The sequence below is a fragment of the Chanos chanos genome, chromosome 15, assembly GCF_902362185.1.
Source record: "Chanos chanos chromosome 15, fChaCha1.1, whole genome shotgun sequence".
NCBI classification, from domain to species: Eukaryota; Metazoa; Chordata; class Actinopteri; order Gonorynchiformes; family Chanidae; genus Chanos; species Chanos chanos.
This window is the reverse complement of record NC_044509.1, coordinates 7,543,176-7,564,306: the sequence shown is the minus strand read 5'-3', so window position 1 is coordinate 7,564,306 and position 21,131 is coordinate 7,543,176. Positions and strand designations below refer to the sequence as shown.

The 21,131-nt window shown below is 40.2% G+C and overlaps 1 protein-coding gene across 1 annotated transcript; it reads right to left on the bottom strand.

Annotated features, from left to right (window-relative positions):
• Positions 1–1,205: 1,205 nt before the first annotated feature.
• Positions 1,206–10,815, bottom strand: hephl1b (hephaestin-like 1b). Its single transcript, XM_030792987.1, has 20 exons — positions 10,652–10,815; positions 9,660–9,904; positions 7,763–7,975; positions 7,370–7,567; positions 6,984–7,238; positions 6,414–6,585; positions 6,071–6,210; positions 5,757–5,888; positions 5,435–5,640; positions 5,033–5,177; positions 4,620–4,832; positions 3,975–4,182; positions 3,633–3,772; positions 3,369–3,497; positions 3,112–3,218; positions 2,733–2,952; positions 2,202–2,341; positions 1,904–2,066; positions 1,566–1,583; positions 1,206–1,466 (listed from the first exon to the last, which is right to left on the bottom strand). The coding sequence occupies exons 1-20, from the start codon at positions 10,813–10,815 to the stop codon at positions 1,378–1,380; spliced, it is 3,297 nt and encodes a 1,098-aa protein (XP_030648847.1). The 3' UTR covers positions 1,206–1,377.
• Positions 10,816–21,131: the final 10,316 nt, after the last annotated feature.

Here is a 21,131-nt window from a genome sequence, read left to right as displayed (position 1 = left end):
CTGTTTAGATTTCAGATTAAAGTTACCGATAGCTCAGTCATCCACGGCATTGTCTTGGTTCCCTTACATTGTCCCAGCCTATTTCCACAGAACATCACCAATGATTTAGTAATCGATTTTACAGTTTTTAGAGAGATGCCACTGAATCTCAATTGTCTTAATCAACTTGCTTAACAGCTGACAGAAACTAACGTAATTGCTGTTATTCTCATGTTTTGTTTGGTAATGTGGCATTTGAAGAATGTGATCAATGTTCTTCATTCAGGTCAAAAGTATGTTTGATCATGTGATTCAATCGATGATCTTTAAGGACAACAAAAGAGATAGTTAAGAGAGGAAGAAAGACAGACGAAGTCTTCGTCTGAGTTGCAGATGGCCTGTTGGCCATACTGACAAACTCCGTTGCACTGATACTGTTTTAACGACCAAAATCCCCACAGGAAAACAGATTATACACCAAAGCCTCCATGATGAACTGCGTAGTTATTTCGTCGAGTATTTGACGTTCGCCTTGGGAAACGAGGATTGCACGCCAAAGGCATGGTGGACAAAAACAACGGGCGGATTGTCTGCCACGTTTACTTCCTTACTTAAGTGCCGATTAGCCATAATTTGTTTACACCCTCAAGTCTCTCCACCTTATCAAGTCTCTCCACATTGTTATTGTTGCCAATTTTTGCATTCATTTATGTGTTTTTAAAAATTTCGCCCATATGCTTGTCAATTTTTCCACGTCATTAAAATTACGAAACTTGAAGATGGCAGAAAGTTCAATGCATATGAATGTATAGAGTGTCAACACACAAACAACACTTCGGAAATGTAATTTTGTCTTTTTAGGTATGAGAGTGAAACAGACATAGCAAATCGTTGCCTACTGGAACAGGCCGTTTATTAATATTTATTTGATGCAAATGAAGTAAATAGTGTTGAACCGACAGTGATGATTTTAGTTAATATTACAACTTCTTGCTCAAATATGGAGAATTGTTGATTGGATGCAACTTTTATGTACATTAGGCAAAAGCACCAGTTGCTACAATGCCGTTACACAGTAGTGTAGCATCATCTCAAAACGAACTCCTACACTTTAAAACATGAGAAATAATCAATACATTTCTAATTCAGGATTTTCATTTTTTTTTTAATTTTCGTTTAAAAGACCGAAGGACGTAAAAATACAATGATTCGCACATCAACACAAACATAATCAAAAACACGAACATAATCTCACGCAATACTTTAATTATGTGCAGTCCTTGTGCAACAGATTGAAAAAATATGATTAAAATGCTTTAGACTTAATTACTTAATTATCTGTAATCAAATATAAGCCTAAACAGGCTGGCTGTAGAGCAGAACAGTGAGGAGAACAGCCTAGTGCAGTGCAGATCCCAACAGTGTCAGAGACAAGGGGACGGCCAGGATGTCCAAAATGCCCACGTCTTGCATCAGAGCGGACACAGCTATGAAAGGAGCACAGGGGTCAAATCAGTGCCAGTGAGATTAATCTCCCTTTATGTAGTAATGGATTCCGAGAATAAACATAATTTGTCTTTTCTCACCATTTGAAGCAATGCCGACTGGAAAAAAAAACAATAAACAAGAATCAGTGGTGTGTCATAGTGGCTAGGGAATGTTGATACGAACACTGATGTGAGCTTTATTACGTAATTATTAACTCTTTTAGCCTATTTACAAAAATGTTGTTTCCATGGTTACTCAATCAGTCTTTCGACCAATTCAAATTTTACCAGAAGGCCTGTGGCTGAGGTTCTGAACTGCCATTGTAAATGCGCTGTGACTGTGATCACAATTGCTTCTTTTCACTGTGTCAGAGAAGTGTCAGATCAATATCTACCACACTTCCTGTCCATATTCGATGTCCTGGTCATGTAATCACCTGAACGTGACTTGATGGTGAAGGTGGTTTCCATGCCTGCGTGGATGTGATCAGCTATGTGACAGTGCAAGAGCCATGTTCCCTCTTTCTCAGCCACCATTTCCACAGTCTGAAAAGTCCCAGGGAAGAGGTCAAAGACATCAGCCCGGTGTTCCAGGTCCATCTGTTACGTCGTGCGCCAAAAGGACAGGAAGAAGTCAGAGAAAAAGATTAAAATGGAAACGCAGTCCACTTCCTTTCATTGTTACTCTGTTTGTTACTCTGAGGCTCTCCGAATGAGAGTGTGACCCTGGGGTACCTTATAAGTGAAAGTCTGTGCGTGGAGGTGAACAGTGTGCACATCCACCTCGTTACCCATGCCCAGGAGGTAAAAGTTCACCTTCTCCCCCTCCACCATCTCCAGGCCATGCAGGTTACCGTACAGTCTCCCGTTGATACCTGTCCAAATGAAAGAGGGAAGCAAGGGTCATTTTAAGACCTTTTACAGGCATGTAGTGAATATGGCAACACTTTAGCAGCGTGGAAGTATATTTTTCAACACGTTTTTAAACGTAATTAACGTACTGTCCTCTCACCAGCCACATATGCCCCGACAGCACCCCCTAGTGGTACATGGCAAATCTCTTGCCAAGGGGCCACAACCCGGCAAGGTTTTCTTATTGTAACAAATTTACAAATAATGTTCATGGTCTCCTGCTGTCTAGATGTGTTTAAGCGGTGCTGGAGCAAAAGCGTGTATGTTTTGTAGTCTTCCAAAACAAAAGGTGCACCTGCTTTGGATCATTTGCATTTTTCAGTGTCCACATTGTTGGGCAGGTTACCCTCTCACCATGCATTCGGTTGCTCTCCAGAAATTCATTATCCCTCCGAAGAGTGTCAGAGTCCATTAGGTAAGTTTGAATGTTGTCCTCCAAGTACCAGGACTCATTCTCGTCAAACACCAAGAAAAGAAGAGCAAATTCCCGATCCACATCTAATCTCTGTCTGGCCTTATCAAGAACACCATTCCGGCATATCACTATGGGTCCAATCAGTCCACTGGCTACGTCCTAGGGCAAAACAAAAAGAGTTGGCGGCCTTTCAGCGTGTGTAAACAAGTTAACTCAATGTTAGTTAACAACAACAACCGTGTAACAGTAAGAGACTGAATATCCTCCAGTGATCAAAAGAAAAGTGACAACAATCCAGGTGGAGCAACAATAACGCACCTTAACATAGTCAACATCTGAGTAGTAGGCAAACGAGATGCAGTTTGGATCTGAGAGGCCTGGGCCAGATCTTTCTGGAACATTCCACTTGTACTGGGTCACATTTCCTTTCATAAAGGATTTTACAAACACTTCATTTGAATAAATATCTTAAATATCTTGAATTTTAAAAGATGAGTATGTGGAAATATGTGTTTGCAATTAGCTTTCAGTTTAATGGCCTAGTGAAAACAAACTCTATCACTGGTCTTATTTACCCGGCATAACAGGTACTGGATGGGAGCCAGTGGTCTCCACCCCATGGGCATACATAGAGTAGGCACGACTAGCTTTGTTCATGAACGTAATCAGGATTGTCTCTCCAACCTCTGCCCGGATTATCGGTCCTACAGAACACAAACGTAAACAAGATAAGTTTCACCCAGTTCCAGGGGATAATACTGGAGCTTTCTGTGAATAAATCAGCTTTATGAGGTAGAGCTTTGTTCTGCCCCTTTATTTGAAAAAAAACAGGACTGTACCAAGTATTTCTAGATGCTTCTCTTTGGTTGACCTCTCTCTCTCGATCCTAAAAGTAGCATCAGTGTACTGCCTGTACACCGCTTTCTTGTAGCGAGACCCAACCCTCTTTTTCCCTTTCCCAACAAATACGCTGCCCGGACTAGGAAACATTAACAAACGTTAATAAAAGAACAACGTGACAATGTTAGTACAGATATCAATATGCTTAACTTTATACAAACCTTTCCATGGTTGGGGAGAGTGTTATGCAATACATCCATAATTGATCAAAATTGTGGGAACATATTGTTTAGAGCTACAAACACGTATGGGAAAAAGACCAAACCAGTGAGAAGTTCCACCTGTTCTCCTCAGTCGTGTTATATTTCTCCAGCTCCCAGCTGCGATCGGGGGAGTAGTCCCACTCCAGCTCCTCAGCACTGATGAAGTACTCCACCACTGAGGAGGCTGTGTGTGAATTATTCGGAGCCTTGCACCTCCTCACAGTGTACTGCTGCCTCATTCCTCCAACGTAGTGGTCACTTACTCTGCAGCTCACCTCAAACACACCTGCAAAAACACAGAGATCTCAGGAGTTTCAGATCAGACAGTAAAACCTGGCCACGAAACATAAAAATTGGTAAAGCTGAAGTGTTTCAAATGAAAAAAGAAAAAAAAAACTGTGAATCTTGGTGATAAACATCAGAAAATAGTTAAATATATAATGTATTTAAGATATGACAAAATAAAGTGTGAAATCGACGCTACACTGACTAAATTTTCATTGCATTCACTATGCGATATTGTCTTTGTTGATGGTAAGACCCACACTGTGGTAAATAGAGAATATATTTTTATTGGACATGTTTTCATTCAACTATACATCATGCATCTTCAGCGTGATCAGCATAATAAGGCAAGAACAAGATGCTTTTCTAATGTGTGGTTCTGTTTACTTGTGACCGCGACTTTGGATAGGGAGTGTGCATGATAGCTGCATTCCAAACCTGCTGTGTCTGGTTGCATGGATATGGTTGTCGAGGTGTGTGGGAACAGGCTGAGCGTGTCCCGTGTTGTGCCCTTGGTTCGGAAGGTGTTGCCCTGGAAGTGAACCCCATGCATGTCTACCTCGGTGCCAAGTCCCAGGATGTGCCACCTTACCAGGTCCCCTACACACATCTCAAGGCCTGGGAGGTTTCCATACATGTACCCATTCACAGCTACGTCACACACAAGTAACAGAAACAAAGTGTGAAAAGTGCACGCACGTAAAAAAACTGTCAAAATAAAGTTCTAACTCAGTTCTAACTGCTATTTACCCACAATACAAGCATTTGTTGTATAAATTAGGTGTATTCATTCTCCAGTTAGCTGGGATGAAGTTAACTATAAAACGGGTGAAGTCTGGTCAAGTGCATACCATGCATTTTATTGCTCTCCATAAAGTCCTCATTCTCTGGGTCGGATTCATTTGACCCAAAAGTCTGAATGTTCTCATCCAAGTACCAACTGAGGTTCTCATCAGTGACAGAAAAGAGTAACACAAACTCCTTGACCACACCCTCCTGGAAGACAGCACAAGCAAAACCCATTCAAACCTATGGAATTATATTATTCCTTACAAAACACTGCTTAAGTTAGCAGACCATCCAATGGTTTGCTGTGCTGTTTGCTCGTTTACCTGTGGAGACTGATTTAAGTTACGGTCTCCGCCTGATATTTGTGCTCCTTATAATTTTAAGCTGTTATGTGATCCTACCCCTAACCCTGAAACTGCAAAGTACAATATGGTAACAAAGAGGGCATATACAACACATGGCACCTGAGTATTATTGGAATCCAGTGCACTTCTTTTGCAGACCAGTAGAGGGCCAATGAGTCCAGAGTTTGTGTCTCTGACTGGATCAGTGGCTGAGAAGTACAGGTAGGAGATACAGGGTGGATCGCTAGGGGATGGGCCGTCCTTCACCAACCACCTGTAGGTGAATTTGTCTCCTGGCTGTACCTGAGAACCATTACTCAATGTACCTGAAGGACAAAATGGATTCTGTCTGCCAGTTCTAAATGAATCTGCACTGCAGTGACATTGCATCGATTCGGTTCTAAGTGGCGTAATATATTATTTATGACGACGTCTTTCTCACCATCCTGGTAAAGGGCTCCCTCAAACTGCTTATCATACTGCAAGCCATGAGGCTGTATGCTGTAGTTCCTGTCTGCCTTGTTCATGAATGTTACCAGAAGGACATCCCCAACCTCAGCTCTCAGTACTGGACCTGTGGTAGGCCAGGGATGAGATTCAAGATAACCAGCCACTGAGACAAGTATGCTACTATTCACCTGACAGAGATCCATATTATCCTATCAGCATAACATAGTATACATATTGATTTTAAATGGAAGTTAGCTGAGTGGATTAAGGTTGAGAGTGTTTTTCTCTTCAGATCGGGGTGCATACCCAGGAGGCCGAGGTGTGTCTCAGCGCTGGTTCTCTCCTTCTTTGTGGTGAATGTGTCGTCGCTGTAAAGCCGATAAACGACCTTCACATACTCGCCACCGAGTCTTCCACCGTCCCTTCCAAAGAAAACCTCTGACTGACTGCGGATTAGAAACAGTTCTGCCCATTGTCTTTTGAGGATAACTGAATTGCATATATATATATATATATATGAAATACACTGTTTTTTGACACGTAAAATTTTACAAGAACGCCACACGTTGAAAAAATTCTAAAATCTAATTATCAAATAAGTAAAAAGATTTAGAGACTGCATGACACTGGATTTACCTTATCCCCATACCTTGTGCTGTCTGTAAGTGACAGGTTGTGTTGAGTGTCTGTTCCAGATGGGGCGTAGTTCCATTTAATTTTCTCAGCGGCAATGAAGTACTGTCTTACTTGACCACCCAGTGGGAGTACAGACTCTCCTTCATCTCCGCAGGAGGAGACCTCGAAGAGGGCCTGCATGCCAGCTGTGAACAACCATCATCACAGTATCCGAGGTACTCAGTGTTAAAGCATGTTGAACTAGATACCGAATGTTATCTTAACATGGTATATTTAAGAACAAATTATTTTATAGTTTCTTCCAGTATCGATAATTTTATCCATAAGATCCATCATTAAATGTATGTTAGAGAATATTTAATCTTACTCAGAGGACCAGTAATCCTAGAGATGGAACACATCTGATTCAGTTAAACAAAGTTCTAAAAGCCACTGAATATTAAATTTAGATATGTTAGACAAAGGATGTAGCCTACTCTGCAGATGTTTGGCCTCCCTGAAAATGGTTTTCCTTCTTTGCCTTTTAAGTAACAACATCATCTATCCTAACTGAATCATAAGAATGTAATTCCTGTTCTCCTGCCTTGCAGATGATCGTTGACTTGGCAGTTGAGCAGCCATATCCCGTTTGTCTTGGGCACCATATCTGCAGTAATGAAGGTGGCAGCAAACAGGCTGAGGACATCAACACGGTGTCCGCGGTGCAGCACTGTTTGCCCATGGAAGTACGCCGAGTGGATGTCCACCTCATTTCCCATGCCAAAGAGGTGCCATGCAACTGTACGGTTCTTACAAAGTTCAATGCCAGGCAGGTTACCATACATATACCCGTTAATCGCTATCACGTACGGAGGAGAGAATTAAAAAAAGGAAAAAAGCACTGTCAGAATCATATATCTCACAAAATGACTGAAAATGAAGACCAGCTATAAGTCTAACATTATTTTTATTATGTTGAAAATCACCCACCATGCATTTTGTTGGACTCCTTGAAGCCCTCATCATCTGGGTCAACACCCGCAGGATCAGAACAGAAGGTCTGAATGTTCTCCTTCAGGTACCAGCTTTGGTTCTCATCCACCACATTAAACATGAGGATAAAGTCTTGGTCCACGTCACCACGTCTGAGCTCAGTGTGGTTCAGTCTGGAGACTGACTGCAGTGTACCTTAATATGATTTCATATGAGATGTAAATCAGAAAGAGAGAATGGGGAGAGAGAGAGAGAGAGAGAGAGAGAGAGAGAAGTGAACTAGTCAATTCAGAGACTTATGTTAATGGAGTGATATTAAAGATTCCCTTGGTTCAGCAGGTGTTAAAATGGCTGAATGCACGTTGGACCAGAGAGTCATGCTCCAAATACCTTTCTTACAGGTGAGGAGAGCTCCAATGAGGCCAGAGTTGATGTCTCGAGGAGCATCGTGATGGGAGTGGTATACCCAAGTCAGACAGTTAGCGTCCCCTCTCGTGGGCGCGTACTCTGGCGTCACGGTCCAGGTGTAAGTGTGCGTCTCTCCGGGCGGGACAGCGTCGTCCTGTTTCAGTCTCCCTGAGGTCCCGTCGGGATACAGCGCCCCTGATAGACATCACACAATCTCCATCACCGGCACTGTGACACACTTTAATAGCAGCTCACCTTCAGTTCTGATCACGAGCCAAAGCAGAAACAAAGAATCCAAAGAAGCCAGAAAGAATTCCCTGAATGTCCTCATTTCATGCTCTTATCAGGCTGTCTAGGACTCCTGATTCAAATGTTTAAACACTGAACATAGTTTAGCTGCTGAGTTTTCTTTTTAAGACAGCACCTCACAATGTTCCACAAATGACCTAGAATTAGTTCTGCCTAGAAAAGTCAAATGCTAAAAAATATGTCTTGGCAGTGCTAAAATGAAGGATAATGACTCTGCGAACTGCTTGATTTTCATTGGAATGCCAAAAATAGTCCGTTTATACCAGATTTTACACATTAATCTTGCTATTAAGGATAGCATTTCAAACTATCTTCAACAAGAAACTATATGTATTGTCTAAAATCACTGTAGCTTACAACGGTATACACTTACGCAGAACAGCAAATATTGCTGTAAGATTCTCAAATTGACATTTGGTTGAGACATCTGATTGATGAGAGAAGATATTTGGCCTGGAAGAGAAACTGGAGCTAAACACTACTTCCTTGTTTGTGAAAGAAAAATGAATGATAGTGATTTCGTAAGGCAGAGTAACAGAACATGATAAAAGTAAAGTTAAAAAAAAGGCCAGGTTAGAAATGAGACTTTAAGACTCACATAGGCAATGACCATTCATACAAGCTGGCAAAAGCCAAAAAAAAAAAAAATCAATCAGTTTAATTAGTCACATTTTAACCAGACCGAGGAAGAGTGAAGGACTCCCGGCCTCGTCGTGTTTGGTGTTTGCTTGGCCTGCCCTGATATTGGGTTGTGGTATGTTCTGCACTTTTTCTTTTTGTTACATAACTGTTAGTCTGGCACTTTAGCCTCATAGCCATTATCAAACTGGCATCAGCGTGGCACCAAGGTATCAATGCTGCAGCGTTGTCTGCCAGAGACGAAACAATAGCACAGGGTTCATTCGGTGAAAAATATAGTTTGACTTTATTGGATATCGTAGTAATACCAGGAAGCTTTTTACTATAAAATGTTAAAGAGATTAAGTGGTAATATAAAGTTTGCATTGATAAACACAAAGAGCTGAAATGCTAGACTGTGCATCTGTGAATAAACCTATTTTTTAAAAAAAGAAGGAAATTAGGACTTGTGAATATTTAATACTGGAAGAAATACTCTGATTACATAGACTCAGACTATTGTCTGGTCTTTTTAGTTTCACTGAAACCTTTTACCTTTGACCTTTTCAGATTCCTTTCCTTTGCCGAAGGAAACTGTCATTCTTAAATGAAATGCGTTTGCCATTCTAATTTACATACTTGGATTACAAATCTCAAAATGAAATATAAGAAAACTTGGTCTAAAGTTTACCAGGTTTCTATTTCATCCCTTCAAGCCCTCATACCACTGACATCTTTAGAAATCAAAGGAGATGCCAAAACCAAGCAAATTTGGATGAAAATACCTTGAAAATACATCTATGCTCCTCAGAACTATTTCAGTTGATCTGTAGCATTATACGCGCGTGAAGAATAATGGAAATAGAAGAATCTGTCAGAGTGTTCCTCTAAAGACAAAAATGAGAGAGTATCTTCACATGTATGTGTAAACACATACGCAATCAAGCTTTACCTTCTGAGTCTTTCTCATAAAAGACACCGTGTGGATGCATGGAGTAGCGCCTGGAGGCAAAATTCTTCAGGTGGACCACAATGACATCACCCACCTCCGCTTTGAGGACTGGACCCAGGAAGCCCAGCCAGGCGGGTTTAGGGATCTCCTGGGAGTATGAGCTATTTGTGTACTCCCTGTATATTGCCTTCTTGTACACACGTCCAATCCTGTGAGGACCTTGCAACAGGAATACTGAAGCATGCCTGGAACATAAAATGAAGTATGTGCAGTGATATTGGGATCCATACATGGCCTACTACACCACTAGCTGTGGGGAAGAAAAGTGTCAGTCACTATGAATTACGGTGTTGGGGTTGAATAACTAGAAATGTTCTTGAGATTAACAGATAATAATGTGTATCATATCGAACACGAATGGTAGAGTCACAAACAGATGAAGAAACATATGTACTGTACTATGAGAAAAACAACAAATGTTGAACATAGGGATGCATTCACTTCCACAGTTTTACCACACTGGCTGCTGGTCCCGAGTAATTTCTGGGTTTGAGGAAGTATGGTTAAAAAAAAGACAAAAAACAACAGCACACACATAGATGCATGCAGGGGATAGCCTTGTCAGCATTGTTATTACTGTTGTTGTTTTGTTTTTTGGTTTTAGCGATTTTCATTTTGATACTTTTCATTTAACACATGTAGCGGTTCACTCCGCTAGTTAATGCTGGGAAGATCTTGCGCACAATTTTACAAGGAAGTTTGAACGACTCGAAATCGCATGGGTAACGCGCAAAAAACTCCAAAAAACCAATAACGTATTTTAATATCATGCTGTGCCTGTTTCAGCCTTTGACATAGCTTTAAAGAACACGGTGATTCATTTATCTGTTCAAGCTTTATATTACATTCATTAACGATTAATGACCGTGTTTACTCGAGAAATTATGTAACTAAAACATGACAAAAGCATGGAGTGACAGATGCATACTTACTCATCCTCCGCAACAGGTTTTCCATTGATACGGTTATGTCCGCTGGGCGCATAATCCCAACTTTCCTCCGTTATACCAATGAAATAAGTCCTAACTACAGCCTCATCTCGGTCCACCAGAATGTAAACTGTGAGCAAACCCAGTATCCACCTTTTAGCGACCATGTCTGCGGTGCCACTCGACACTGGCAACTGAATATGAAGGTAATCTAAGAGACTAAACTCCTGGATATCAACTATGACCAATTGTCATTACGAATCCGTTGTACAACAGTGCTCGCGCCTCTTAAATAGGGAAGCTTCCGAAATGTGAGCGTTGTCCTTACTTGCCTAACTGACTGTCATAAGGGACAAGTGTCCTATTATCGTGCATTCACGCACTGTTCTACACGTCTAATTTGTTAAATAGATGATTGTGTTGAAAAACAAAATCATGACAACTCAACATCATTACAAGGCTGAATGATTTAAATGTTATTAAAATGTAAATAATTACTGAACCATACTCAGTTATAGTTCATTAGTTTTATATTTTGAATAAAGTTTCTGCACAACTGCAGTTTTTAAAGAATGTCTGATTTATAAGTTATTGCCATATATTACATTTGATGAGCGGTCTTGTTGAGTTTGAAAAAACACTTAGATTTTCTTTTCATTGGTTCATTTCCTCATACAAAGTTGCTTTTCCCAAGTAAAAGGTTGAAATGGTGGGTGAGAATGAAAAAAAGAGGTTTTACATAAACGAAAATAGCCTCTTTAATACTGAGTTGAATTTAAGACAATATAAAAGAATGTTAAATGATAGAAGAATGCTGACACACCCAGTTATAATTACCCTGGAGATGTGTAGAGCTATGATTGCTGTCCTCTCACTGTACTCTCAGGTCTCAGGGAATAATTACACTGCTACAGCTCTCTGAAAGACCAAGAGACATCATTTACAAACAAACATGACTTATTATTATTTTTTAATAAACATCCAATTTGCACGCAATGCTGCACATACAGTTTTGTACTGAGGCTATATGGGTTTTAAAAAGCTCAGAACAGAGAAATAAGAAATAAAAATAATAACGGTTCTTGTAAATAACAATAATGCTGATCTCTGCAGAGTACCGCACACTGAGACATTCTGACCTCTACTAAACTGGTTTCCAAAACAACTTACCAGTAAAGGTCAATGAAAGTGAAGGTAATATGATCTTAAAATTAACAGGGCTTTGGAGCAGCTGTAAACTCAACAGGATGGCAATGCCCTGATTACTCAAAGAGAATATGAAATAAATGAAAACGATAATTTTGCATCATAATCGATTGCATTACAAACAATGCAATTACTGCAACATGTTTACTTTAATCAATTAACTAAAACAAGATGAGTCATGTTGGGAAGAACGATGTGGTTATGAAGCCTCTTCACTTGATCTTGGATTGAAGGCCTCACCATGACAACACATTCAGCATGGATGTGATTATGGACCCATCTCACTCCTACAGCACACATACAGTGAAGCCCTATGTGCGATGGTTTATGGAGTTTCACTGTGACATAGATATATGTGTCAGACCTCTTGAGCAGTTCACCTGCAAAAGACACAACCATGTACTTCCATCATGCATCACACCACTAGTGATGACAGGTTCAAATTTAATTTTCCATCCATTCTCTGGGAACATAGTTCAAACTACCCCCATGAGTATGTGAGTAAAGTCCCTACTGATGCCACCACTAACTGCAGCCTAGAGTGTGTGTCAGGCACAAGCACAGACCGTGAGCAATTTAGGTCTTTTTCTTGTCACGTTGCTTGGTAAAATTGCGTGGATGATATGAATGGAGGAGAACACTTCTGATGAAAAATAAATGACGAATCCAAAGGTAACAGAAAAATCTGAGCTAACGTAATGGGCTAAATGTGAACAGAACTGAAATTGGAAAAAAAGCTCAGAAACTCAGAAAAGGCTGCTGTCGCTTGAGATCTATCACTGTTAGAGCAGCTGCTGGGAAATAATGAGTGGTTGAAAAACACTATAGTAATACACAGTTTTCTTGTTGGGCCAGTGAACCTTCTCCTCCTATATTTGCCAAGTGTCTCTGTTTCTGAATGTCTTGCTGCCTTTGGCTGAACTGATAATGACTTATATCAGAATATCCAGAGCAGGGCAACACTCATAGCACGAATTTGTATTAATCTTAAACTCACGTTTATCTCCTCCAGACTGCAGTCAGTAATGTGAGATTAACTTGGTCATCCTTAAATAAAAGGGAACGAGATGCTTCTTGTCTGATCTCTCTTTGGCCAAATGAAACATAGTCTCACGTGGGGATGAGATGGATCCCCCAGTCACAGCCTAGAGCTTTATCATAACATGTAAATTATGTACTTCACCCCTGTGGAACTGAGGCACCTTATGCCTCATATTGTATATCGCTGCCACCACTACTACTACTGTTACTGCTGTGCTAGTTCTTAGTGAAGAGCAAAATTTAGAGACATCTTTAACACAAGAACTTCTATTTGTGATACTGTTTCAGCTGCATGATGTTTCTGGTTCAATTGAAATTCAAATTTAAGCTAACTTTGACGAACACTAGCTGGTCATATAGACCTATATACTGGCACTGATGTGAAGGTTATCTGTTTCAACAAAACCAGTTTAAATTGTTTTATTTTTCCCCATACAGAGGGTGTGCTAGGCAATGTTATGTTATCTTTGGCTATCACGATGTCTCAATCAATACTGGTCAACTTACCTTGACCTTTGACCTCAGTCATGGACCTTAAGGCACAGATACGTTAAAACAGGAAATCTCTCTGTCAGTTCTTTCCCTCTGTTCTGAGTACCAAGCAAAACAAACACATTTTCATAATCCTGTTTTACAGCTGCCACTACTACTCCTAATACTACTACTACAACTACAACTACAACAACTACTACTACTACTACTACTACTACTACAACTACAACTACAACAACTACTACTACTACTACTACAACTACAACTACTACTACTACTACTACTACTACTACAACTACTACTACTACTACTACTACTACAACTACTACTACTACTACTACTACTACAACTACAACAACTACTACTACTACTACTACTACTACAACTACTACTACTACTACTACTACTACAACTACTACTACTACTACTACTACAACTACAACAACTACTACTACTACTACTACTACTACAACTACTACTACTACTACTACAACTACAACAACTACTACTACTACTACTACTACTACAACTACTACTACTACTACTACTACTACAACTACTACTACTACTACAACTACTACTACTACCACTACTACTACTACTACTACTACTACTACTACTACTACTACTACCACTACTACTACCACTACTACTACTACTACCACTACCACTACTACTACTACTACCACTACCACTACTACTACTACTACTACTACCACTACTACTACTACTACTACTACTACTACTACTACTACTACTACTACTTCAACTGCTAACAATGATAACCACACATGATATGATCCACACAACTGTGCAAAAAAATCCTGTTCTGGAAGTGCTTTGTTTTGCAGGAAGAAGTCATGGGAAAACCAAATTTGAGTAACACTTGGAGAGCAAAAACATGTACTTTATGAAAAATACAAACTTCTTTCAGTACAGTATTCCAGTCTTGCAAACCTCCACAGTCCAGCTCTCTTAGGAACCCTGACACAGAGTTTAAATGTCTCCTTCTCTTTTCCTCTTATCAGCACTGTGAGTTTCTCTCGCTTGTTGAGTGGGCGGGTAGAAAGCTGACAAGGAGCAGATGTCTTGGATCTTTTAGACCTTTGGCTCCATCTAGTGGCATCATATCTCCCATCCACTCACAGGTTCCACAGGACATGCCTCAATACCTTTTTCACACAACTGTTGTAAGACTATTTTTTTTATCCTCTTTTTAAGTAACTCTCAATAACAATGTTTTCTAAACAAATTTATTGGGGTGGCACTTGGCAGCATATGATAAAAGCTACTTAAAATCTTTCGAAGATTGCAGTAGACTATTTAATAACGCCAATAGATAGACTATATACCCCTGTATCACTTAATAGTGTGGAATGGCCTTGTGCACATAAGAAATCTAAAGGCACTTGCACTGGTGTTACTTATCTGTACAACCGATTTAACACAGCAACCATATGCACTGCCTTTAGACAGGTAGGATATATCATTTGACAGTCTTAATTTCAAGATGACAATTCACACAAGAATGTCAGTTTGTCCATTTATTTCAAGTGTCACATAAGCAATACAGTGCAATTTATAAGGAAAATATGACTGCACGGGTTAGGCAATCAGTGGGTTTATTTTTTTCGAGATGGTCTGCAGTCATGTTCTTGACTTTTCTTTGAACGTCTGTGACAACGAGTGGTGGTGGTGGGGGGGGGGGGGGGGGAGTAACGGAGGGGGGCCAAGCTTTAATCAGTGGGGGCAGCGGCTTGAACATAATACACATCTCCCAGTCTGATCGGTTCTCTCCAGCATGTAAGGTCAGTAATGTGCAAAAGTTGACAGAACCTGTTGTGTGATGGTAACTAAACAAAATGAGTTGTTTGAACTTCATTACAGATCATCATTCTGATGACATGTGGATCCGGTGAATGTAATACACGTCTCCCAGTTCCATCATTTCTCTCTTGTATTTCAGGATCTACTTTTAAATGTTATGAGGATATCAGCACTTGGTACTTTAAACACACACACACACACACACACACCTTAATAATCTGTTCTGGAGGTCTGTAACTGTTTGTAGCTATCTACTCTTTTTTTTACACCAGTGGCTCTATATACAAACATACATGCAGAGTATTTACCTGAGTCTAACCCCTCTAACCACTCCACTCCCTCTCTCCCTCTCTCCCTCACTCCCTCTCTCCCTGACTCCCTCTCTCTCTCGCTCGGTGATGTCACCAGCGGTCTCTCTTTTAGACAGTGGGTGTGCCATTAAGTAAAGAAGTTAGGTTCCTGTACATGCAGTGACACACACACACACACACACACACACACATTCCCTCTATGTTTTTTCCGTTAGAGAGAGGATGCACAGGGTGGGACCTGAGGTCCAGGGGCCTCTGACTCAGAAGCAGTTGGTCCAGTACAAATATAGGCTTTGAAGGCTTGCTCAGAACTCAGGCTCAAAATAAACTACACTCTCTTCAGTAATGCTGGGCATTGTTCTAGGTCTTCTCCACATCTTGGACATGGCATACAGAAGGACTCTGTAATATAGTAGAAATATAACCTGTTACAGTCTTACATGTCTGTGTATGCATATCATAGAATGAAGCACACCACACTGGCCAAATGTCAAACCTCTCAAATAAAATCAGACCTTGTATTCATGTTCTCTGTCATTTGAATTAAATATCGTCTTAAGATGACACACAAAAGCCAACAGAACACAGAGACTACTAATACAGCCAATACGCACTGCAGAGATTAATTTAAGACATTACCATAAATAATATGAATCAGCTAATGAATCAGTATCCCCATTTTTTAAAGATGACTCTCAGACCTGAAGTGTAAAACTGGATTTCTGTCATTCATCTGACTTGGAAACAGTATAGAGAGTAAGACTGTAAATACGCAGAAGTCTGTCTACCCACACTAAACGAAGATGACGGTTGCTCTTCAGCAGAGGCGGCCAAAATAAAAATGGGACTCGTCCTGTTAAGAAAAAGTTACTATGGATTAAAATAGTCGTCCTTTGACCATTCACTCACAATTCACAAGGACGGTTGTCAGTTCATCCTCATATAACTCTTTCCACTATTTCAACCCTTTAGTGATTTAAGCATTGTCTCATCTTCACATCACATTACTGTCCATCAAGGTACCTTTCGTCGACTACTGTTCCAGCGCGACTGTCTTACCTCACTCCTCACGATGAGACCCGTGGCCGTTACGCTTTGCCTCTGCAAGGACGCAACGATGAAAGGGAACACCTGTTTCATGAATAGGAAGCACTACTCTTATTTCAGACTGATAAGCATTAAGCGCCAGCTGTGCCTGTCTACTCCAATATATATTGGAGTGAACTACATTAGTGAAGGACGGTTTTCTTGGTCTACTCTCTTTGGGTTCCTGAAATATAAGGTGAGTGACTTAGGCTACTCGAAAAAAGGCCATCTGATAGAAGGTGACTGAAGATTTCTGTCTTTTTTTTTTTTTAACAGTATCAAACTCTGCACAGATTGAAAAGTAGTACCCAGCAGTCTGTCCTCAGTGAGTCTCCGCGTGACGTTGCAATTAAAAGTTTATTTAATCTGCTACGTATATTTTCTTGTGAATAACATTTTAACAGTAGCATACTGGTCATCCTTTCGGCTTTGTGGCTTAGTCGGACGATCGTATTTCTCCAATCATATCTGGTGTAGTTTTAAGACAGAAACGTATAAACACTAACTGACTGAACATCAAGTCACTGTGATCAGTGGGCGGCTGGTGGTCTTTGAAATAGGGGAAGCACAGTTTAGGCCTTCGTCATAAAATTAGTCAATTATTACATTTGTTGTTATTTATATGCGAATTCTGCCCTCCTTTCTTTGTCTAGGAAATGGTCTATTACCCTTTCATTCCTGACAGATTCTTTGCCGGAGACATTACTAGTTTCCTCTCAATGGCCAACAGAACATTCTTTGAGTGTGGGCCACTGTCCTTCTTTCTACGTCGAGCTTACTTGTCGTATTCACATTCCTCCAACTGTAGTTCGCCTTGAACAGTAACGTTACACGCGCATAACCAATGCCGTTCGTAAAGAAGTGTGTACCCCAATGTAGTTTTCGGATGTGCAGTACTTGTATCTTGTCACAACAGGTCTTTCTCTGTATCATTATTCTGTGATAAGTCAACGCGATGCCGCGTACCAAGCATCCGTTACTGTTATTAGTCGACGCACTTGTATATTTAAAATGGAAATAAAAGAAATAGTCTCTCTGTCAGAGATGATTCAGTGATCTGGACTTTTGGCATCTAGGAACTTTGGACCTTCTTAAATCTCAACTGAGCATTTGTTACTTTATTTACTTGCTTGTAGCGTCCCTGTTGTCTGAATTCCAGATGAGTGTTTTGGGCGTGGTCACTTTACTGCTGTGTACATTACTTGGGATGCTGGCAGCTCAGACCTGTTGCATCTGTAGGCTGAACAGAACCTGCATAACTAAGGACTGCTCCACATGGGATTTGACCAATGTCCAGCACCCTAAGGTGAGAGGCAGACTGATTCCAAATATGAATATTTCAATGCTGTCTTTTGTAGAATCCCCTTTTCTTGGAAAAAGATCCTACACATTTACAGAACATGAATGTGCTTTTCTATTTCTCTCTCTCCCTCTCGCTCGCTCTCACTGTGTGTGTCTGTATGTGTGTGTGTGTGTATGCTTGTTTGTCAGCTGTATCTCAGTGAAAAATGTAGAACTATTCTCTGGAAAGTTCTCTTTACTTTTATCCACAAGAAAATCAATGCAGTGTGTAGGTTTCCAATGAATGAAGCCTTAGCTTGATGCTCTAACGTACCATCCATAGGACCACTCAGTGAAGTTTAACTGTTTACTTCCACACAAAAATATTTTATATAGAACGTTGTTCATTTCAAATTGATCAAATCACTGGACAAAATTCAAGAGAGCATAATTCATGAGAAAAGTAGACAGAGACAAAAGAGAGAGCGAGGTCAAAAACTGTATGGCTCCACACTGCTCTTGCCTGACTCTTCTCTCACGAGAGTAACAAGAGGCAATGAAAGGTGCATGTGATTACCAGAACAAACGACCAGTCACCTATTCCCAAATATTACAAATGAAATCTTATGCATTTTAAATCAATCACATGCTTTTGAGTGCAAAGAATCAAATAATGAACTTATTGGATTACTGTAAATATGAATTGTAAATAAACTAGCTTGTAAATACTGTAAATATTGTAAACATTCCTTCCAATATTTCTACTAAATCCATAAGCTAAATTAATTACTACTGTCTTACATACGAACCGAAATTATTGCATGCTAATTAATCAAATATTTATATTTTATCAATAAACTGCATTTAGGCTCCTACACAGTGTTAAACATTATTCTTTACTACCGCTTTCTAAAATACACTTATCATAAGGTATAAATACAAATAATAAAAAAAAAAGAAATTCTACTTGGTCATTCTCTGCCCACACTGTGCTCATTTGCGCTTTGTGGTTTAAACCAGGGGTTGTCAACCCTTCTTCCCTTGGTCTGTCCTTTTTTCTCTTTGTCTGACTCTCTCTCTCTCTCTCTCTCTCTCTCTCTCTCTCTCTCTATCTCTTTCTCTGTCAGATGACTGTACACATCATAATGAAGAGTAAGCAGTGGGGACCATCTGGGAGGCATGCTTTCCTCACAAGATACTTCAGCAACAGTGTTATTATCCCCTACCAGGTCAGACTGTGTGTGTGTGTGTGTGTGTGTGTGTGCCCCATGAACTGCTATCTTTCTGGGGGCTGGTATGTCCCCAGTAAGATAGCCAAATCTTAAAAAAAGTGCCTTGTGGGGCCCGAAATACTGGTCCCCACTAGGAGAACAATGTTTTTCTAAACTATATTGTTGTTACTGATAAAACAAAAAATGTCAATACATTTCTTTATTTAAGATTAAGGATAGGGTTAAAGTTAGGGATAGGTTAGTTATTTTTTAGTTACAGAATAATGGGAGTCAATATGACGTCCCCTCTAGGATATGAGTATAAACTGGTATATGTGTGTGTGTGTGTTTTGTGTTTCTGTTATGTTGCTGTCTGGCCAGAATTACAAGCTGATCATAGAGAGTAGCCACCAACAACAGCCATCTCTCTCTCTCTCTCTCTTTCTCTCTCTCTCTCTCTCTCTCTCTCTCTCGCTTTCTCTCTGAAGGATCTGGTCTCACTACAGAATAATAGTCACACAAAGGAGATTCAAACATGTGCATCTCTAGGACTGCTTTGCTACCAGGCTCTGCCTCCAACCCAAAGCTGGTTCAGCCTCCCACGCACAGTGTTGTATGGATATCTCTCCCAGCTGAAGGAGCTTCTCAGCAGCACAGAACTCATCAATATCACCATCAACCCTTCATGTTCATATCCTCATGCAGTACAGCTACACTGGTACATACACACACTGTAACTGGGTCACTACAATCTCCTGCAACTAAAGTGGTACAGCCTGTGGAGTCTAACACAATCTGTGCCTAACACACTAAAACACAGCTACCATATCTATGCATTTGAGTAATGCTGACACCACACTTATACGACACATGGACACAAGCCTAGACCATTCTAAAACTGATTATTGGATGATATATTGTCCTAATCTAGCACAACATGAAATATGTATCAACTCCTCAAAGCACTGGAGTCCTGGTGGAAATGACTGTCCATTGGGGTCCCAGAAATATTGCTACATTTATGTTGTCTGTATTGAAAATGAAAATATATTATGATATGGCTTTTGGTCATATGTCCCAGTCCTAAACTACATACACTCTTTGTATATGTGTATGATACACCTAATATGTGCAGACAGGACACAGCATTTCCTGTGTCTTAATCTTTACCTCTCTGTTTCTCCCTCTGCCATTCTCTCTGTATTTCAGGGATCGAAAGGATCCTCATGTAACAATTGAATGGCTCTGCCCTCGTGAACATGAGACTGGTTGAAACGGTTATCCTTGACCCCTCCTCCTGCTCCTGGTCCCGCCCCTGCCATGGAGGCTCCTCCTCCAGCTCTGGGGACGATTGCTGCTGTGGCTCCAGTCACAGGGCCTGCAGCAGTGTGTAGGCTTGTTTGTGTGGATATTTAATAAATACATTTATGTATTTCATTTATATATGTAAGATTGATATGTAGTTTATTGCTATCCACAAATAAAAACTTTTTGAAATTTGGTTGTCTTATCACTACTAGATTTTTTTTTTTTTATCAAATAATATCCCTTTAACGCTCTACGTCATACATAATTATTATTTAAAGCATGTAAATAACATCTAGTTATAATAAACTTAACTAAACAGTATGGTTTTAGAATGCTGGTGATAAGAGAAGTCAGCTGTATATCGTGAAGTCTGGGAGCAACAGGAATTGCATGAACCTGGAGTTGAACACAGCGAAACAGAACACACACAACCATGGGAAAACACGGCTAGGACGTAGAGGGACCGGGTTGGATCGTGACAGCCCGCCTCCTCTTGTTCCAACTGATCACTGATCGACTTCATTGGCTTATTGATCATTGGTTCATTCTGCCCATTATTAAAGCTGATTTCCGGTGCACCAATTCCGTTCTGTTGCCTGGTTTTTGATTCCTAGCCTATCCAGTATATGCCTGTCATCTCTGTACCAACCATTGACCTGTTCTTGGATTTGATATTGGAATATCAGTGAGATTTGCTACTAATGTTTTTATTTCATTTAA